Source organism: Cucumis melo, chromosome 4 (genome assembly GCF_025177605.1).
Source record: "Cucumis melo cultivar AY chromosome 4, USDA_Cmelo_AY_1.0, whole genome shotgun sequence".
In the NCBI taxonomy this organism is placed as follows: Eukaryota; Viridiplantae; Streptophyta; class Magnoliopsida; order Cucurbitales; family Cucurbitaceae; genus Cucumis; species Cucumis melo.
In genome coordinates this window covers 3,117,405-3,123,404 of record NC_066860.1, presented here as the reverse complement: position 1 = coordinate 3,123,404, position 6,000 = coordinate 3,117,405, and the positions used below count along the sequence as shown (strand labels likewise).

The following is a 6,000-nucleotide window of genomic DNA, read 5'->3' as shown; positions in this document are numbered from 1 at the left end:
TCCAGAAAAGAAAAAGGTGAAAATTGCCCGAATCCATTTTAATACAACTAATGTCACTGTCCACAAAACAAGATTTGAGAGCCCAGAGAGATTATTCTGCATTGTTATACAAACAATGAGAAACATATGTCCAGTTATAGACGGAAAGAAGAAAAAACAAGGACACTTTTTACCGCACAGGCTGTTGGTTGTAATGGTTCTTATCTTTCTTTTTTGCAGCTGCAAGTCTTGCACTCCTCGCTGCAGCCTCAACGGCGGCAGCTTTGGCAGCTGAGTCCATCTCTTTGTTAGATTTCTTCTTCTTCATAGACGTCACCTTCTTAAGCCGCTCCTTCACATCAACTGCTGATGTATCTTCCTCCACATCACCATTTCCAGTAAGTTCATCTGGCCCAGTGTTAACATCAGAATTGTTTTTCTGATCCTGATCTTTGATCTCCTTCTTTTCCTTCTTCTTCTTCTTCTTGGCACTTTTGGACTCTGAAGGGGCATTTTCCTTCTTCTCCCCATCCCCATTGGATTCTCCATCTCTCTTTTCTTGCACATCTAGAAATGCCAGATAAAAAAAAAAAAAAAAAAGGTTTTTAGTAAAGACATGGTCTGAACCTTCCTATGTTAGTCAAGAACCCATAATCAATTACATATATTTGCCTGTACTGATCCATAAAAGTTACAATGTATGAATAACTAACGAGAAGAATGAAGATGTTACAAAATTGGGAAAAGAAAAAAAAGGGAAAGGCTAAAAAAAGCCCTTAAAAACAAAATTGGAGAAGACCAAAGCAGGACAATACCACAGCCATCTATCACGATGAATATGTAGGAAAGGGTATTCCCACTCCAAACATGAATCCCTCATCACAAAAGATACAAATTCAGCAATTGGCTGTCAATGGTAGAGAGTTAACAATGCAAAAATTAGGTCAAGATATTTATAGTCGTAGGGCTTCACATACACAACTGTGCTCACAGTTACCAATTAATAAGATATATGAACAAAGACAACATTCTTGTTGCCATGTGAAACAGAACTTTCACGACAACATGCGGTGGAGTAGAGCTAGAGCCCAACCTTTAGAATGACAAACATGGAAAGACAAATAAGGGGGAAGCAAAAATGACAGTAAAAGGTTTGAAGCACAAAAAGTGTATTACCACGAGACTCGTCTTGACTGTTGCTGTCTTTCTGGCTTACTCCAAAATCAGCCAGAAGTGCATCAAGTTCAGCAAGTTCCTTCTTCTTCCTTTCCTTCTTGGAAAGTTGCCTCTCAGCCTCCTTTGGTGCCACAGAGGCTTCAGGAACCTTCTTCACAGATGGCTCAGGATGCACAGGAACCTCTGGTTCATGCTCATGCTCATGCTCATGCTCGTGTTCGTGTTCATCCTCAAGCTCATAATCAACTTCATCGAGAATGTCATCATCACTCTCACTCTCCTGCAACCATAGAAAGTATTTATGAGGCGAACCTACAAGAATATTTCTCATATATTTTATTCAAGAATAGCATGTAGGGGTATTGCAATGCCTGTCTTATGCATCCATGGATGAAAACTATTACGAATAAAACTTCCAGAAATCAACGGAAATAGATATTGCTATCAAAAAATGACAAGCAAAATAAAACACAGCTGTCGATTGTCATGCCATTAATCTTCATGATAGCATGATCAACCTAAACTATTATACAAGGCAATGTGTATCACAGCCAGTCTACCCACTCAACCAATTTTAGAATGAACAGAAACATCACAAGAACTGCAATGGATACTTAAGTGATGGAAATTAAGCTAGTTCCTTACACTTCACATCGTTTCCTCCATATGATATGAGACTTGTGATGCGGGCAATTCACCAAACATAGTATTTAAATGAAGGGTAGCAAAATGGTGCATAAGTACACTCCTAAGGGTCATTCTCGAGACCAATTATTTATTTTTAAGAAAATCTGAATGCAGTCTTCTTCCTCGTCCAGCCAACAAACGAAATATTAACATGGGCATGAATAAGCTAACAAAACTCAAATACACAAGTCAGAAAATTAATCAGCATGATTCGCGAGATAAAAGTAATTGTCCACACCTCTGCATTGCTCGGCCTCTCCTTGCTCTCATGAGCCTCTGAGGAGCCCCACACAGCCTGGGGCGGAGCAGTGGTGGCATAGTAATCGTCATCATCTTCATCATCGACATCAGCCCATGATTTTGAAGTTAATGGAGCTGGTGCCCAAAAAACTTGAGGTTCAGGTTCCTTAGGCTGGGACGACTGAGACTTAGATGACCCTTTATTCTTGCGTTCCTTGTCAGACTTCTTCTTCTTCCTAAGAGTCTCAAGGGCTGCAAAAACATTGGTGTTGTTGATAACCAAAGAACCCTCGTCCCTCCTGCTTCCACCACCGACCATTTTCAGATTAAGAAAAAACAGATCAACCAAAAACAATGAAATCGTAAAATCAAAGGTCGGATTTCAAAAATTCCTCGAAGCACAAGAATTTTATTGGCGAAACCAAATCTCCGGGCAGCGAACAGAAACCAGACAACGCCCAAAGTCCGACGAAGAGTAAAAGAAAAAAAATATATAAATCAATAAATCGCCAACAAAATTTTCAACAACAAAAACAAAAAAAGAAACTGATGCAAATTTCTCGATTAATAGATCAAAGATTTGCGACAGATTCGAAGGTAAGGCAACAGAAAATTAGGGTTTCGGGTACTGCACAAATTGAAGATGAAAGATTAACAAACAAAACTACTAAACGAGAAGAAAATTCCAAGGATTTGATGAGTTCTATGATAGAAACGGAAGAATAATCGGTGGGATTATAGGTGAAACGAAGAGGAGAGAAATGGATAGTGTAGGGCAAAACGGAAGAGACGATAACGTAATGGGAGAAAGGAAGAAGAAAGAGGAGACTTTATAGGGGTGAATTTTCGAAAAAAGGGCCTGAATTTTGTTGAATTTGCAGTTAGGGCAAATTTTGATTTATTATTTATTTGTTTTTATTATTTTCTGATATCTTGAAATTACCAAAGGCGGTGCCCGTGTCGTCGATCTGTCACTATACAAAAAAAAAGAATTCATCATGAATACGCCGCCGTTTTTATGCCTTTCGCATGCAACCCATTATTTTTCACTATTTAGTTTGGACATTCTTAAATATCATAATTCCTTCTTTTTCTTTTTCTTTTCTTTTTAACCAAACAAAAATTAAATTACAAAAATTATCTCAAATAATTGTGATATTGTAATCACGTCCTTAAATTTTTTAAAATAACAATTAGCTCATCAATTTACAAAATTAAACCTCAAACTTGCGATATTGGTAAATAATAAAAATTTGAATTATTGAACTCGTATAATAAGTCTCGTTCATATAATCACATGACTCTGAAAATTTTGAGTATGATAGTTCTCGAAATAGTATCTTTTTTCTTAAATTTTCATGTTGGTAATGATAATTGATTTCGAAATATATTTTTATAACAAAATTAAAAAAGTTTATAAGATAATTATTTTAGTTTTAAAAAAACTAGTTATAAGATTTAACAATACTAATTATTTTAGGAATTTCTTTAACAATAATTTTAACTATTCTATTTTAAATAATAATAATACAATTTTAGTTTAACAATAAAATAAATATGAGTAGTTGATTAAAAAAATTGTGGTTTAATTTCAAGTAATTATTCTTTTTTATTTTTAAACCAAATATTTTTATTTACCTATTGAAAAATCTTTAGAATGGATAAATATAAAGGTTGTTATAGATAATTTAATCTTTATAATTAAAATAAAAATACTCGGGTGTATTATAAGTATAAATATAAAATATAGATATCATATTAGTGTCCACTACGTGTCAAGCAAATATGGTCTTTTTATGTCTACCATGTGTCAAGCAAAAATAGTCTATTAGTGACCATGTAATGTCATATTCTACCTACCGACTTGTCAATAAATAGTGGCATTTGGTAGAGTTGTAAGAAACACTTATATTGGAGAAAAATCTAATGAATTGAAAAAAGTGGAGAATGAAATTTTGTTAGAATTTCCTAATTTTTTTAATTTTTTAATTTATTATTTATTTACATTATACTTTATTATTTCATCGTTTTAAGATTATATTTTCCCAATTTATTGACAAATCTTTTTAATTGGTGGATGGTATGTCAATAAAAAAAAGAAAAAAAAGTGCAAGGAGATAAAACGATAATTTTAATAATGATTAAAAACAAACGAGTTGATATTTTAAAATTGATTAGAGATGATTTAATCTTTATAGTTACATTAACATTACTTTCGGATATTCATACTAAGTACATAATTCGAAATTGAAAATAGTATATACATATAATATAATATATATATATATATACACACACATACAAACACTTATATAACAAAATCCATCTAACTTTCTTTAGCTTATTTGATTTTTTTGATATACTTTATAAATAGTTTCGATATTTTGTTGTTCATTCAAGAGCAGTGTGGGGTGAGAAGGGTAAGCTTTAGCTTTAATTAGCTTTTCGGATAACCTACATGCTCTTTCCTATTATTCACTCCAAATGGACGTTAGTTTCCTAGGATTTAGAAGTTCGTTAACCAACTTCAGACAACAAACTTTAGCAGTTGTAAATGACAATCTTCTCGAGATCAACCTTGAAAATTTTAATAAAAACACTTCGGTATATATAACAAACCAAATAAACTTTTATATGAAAAAAACGGTTAAAAATTGTCAAACATATTTATATGTTTATTTAAATAAAAATGAACTTTTAAGCCCTAGACCTTAAACATATTTTTTTAAGTAATATTTTATTCGTTTTAGAAAATAGTGATAGTATATATAATGCTTAATATTTATCGAATAAACTTTACATATTTATCGAATAAACTTTACATACATTCAAATTACAATTGTGTAATTAAATATATTTATTTAGGTCAAAGGTGTGAAAATCCCTTATTTAATTTAATAATATTTTCATTTTTTCGTTAATGTGACTCGAAACTTAAAGTTATATTTTAAAATTAAATATTATAATGGTGAAAAAAAAATTAGCAGCCATGTAAAAATGAAAATTCAAACTCTATGATTTTTTATTACTCAAATATAGTTTGATAAATATATATATATATATATATATATATATATATATATATATATATATATATATATATATATATATATAAGTTTTCAAATAATACCTAGTAAAATCAAAACATAGAAATATTAAACAAATTAACTAGAGTGGTAAATTTTGATTTTTTTTTTACAATAATAATAACAAAAGAAAAAAACGATGGAGATAAAAAGAAAATAGATAAATAGATAGTAGCACAACAAAATTACACACATTCAAAATAACCTACGTTTAGTTTACTTGTTGTTATAATTACAAAAAATAATAACTTTCAACATAGATGGTCGTTTTCGTTGAATGACTATTAGTTTTCTTCTTTTTTTTCATCCTATGGTCCATCTACCATGACAACTTTTATAATTTATTTCGCTTTCTTTATGTAATCAAGTCAGATGGTAACAAGATTTGGCGATATTGTCTTTCCAAGGTTCGTTCTCTAGCTTAGGAGTATGAAAAATCTAGCGTTTAGATTGTGAGAGTATGGTATAATAATTTGATTTCTTATTAAACGTGTTTTGGTTGTTGATATATTTTTTATCTTTATGCTTTGAATTTTACAATTGGTCAAATAATGTTTTGACCAACCGTCTTTTTTTAAGCATGGTTGAGTTTTTAATTGACTAGTGGTGTAATCAATTAATAAGTTGTGTTATATGAGTTATTAATTGTCTTTGCTAAATTGTTTGAGCTTAGTGCATGCTTAATTCTAATGGACTCTATCGACTCCAATAATCAAACATCCAATTTAATTAAGCGTAACTGATTAATGTATTAGGGCATTTGTCATTGTCAATGGTACATCATGAAAAAACATCTATAGAATCCTACATGATAAATCAAATAATTTGGTGG

At 31.2% G+C, this 6,000-nt stretch overlaps 1 protein-coding gene across 2 annotated transcripts; it reads right to left on the bottom strand.

Annotated features, from left to right (window-relative positions):
- LOC103503794 (stress response protein NST1-like) lies at nucleotides 1-2,938 on the bottom strand. 2 transcript variants are annotated; one of them, XM_008468142.3, is made up of 3 exons: nucleotides 2,081-2,938; nucleotides 1,156-1,435; nucleotides 1-546 (listed from the first exon to the last, which is right to left on the bottom strand). In XM_008468142.3, the coding sequence occupies exons 1-3, from the start codon at nucleotides 2,399-2,401 to the stop codon at nucleotides 170-172; spliced, it is 978 nt and encodes a 325-aa protein (XP_008466364.1). In that variant the 5' UTR covers nucleotides 2,402-2,938; the 3' UTR covers nucleotides 1-169. The 2 variants fall into 2 exon arrangements, with proteins under 2 accessions (XP_008466364.1, XP_050939616.1); XM_051083659.1 differs by having other exon boundaries at nucleotides 1,159-1,435; nucleotides 2,081-2,888.
- Nucleotides 2,939-6,000: the final 3,062 nt, after the last annotated feature.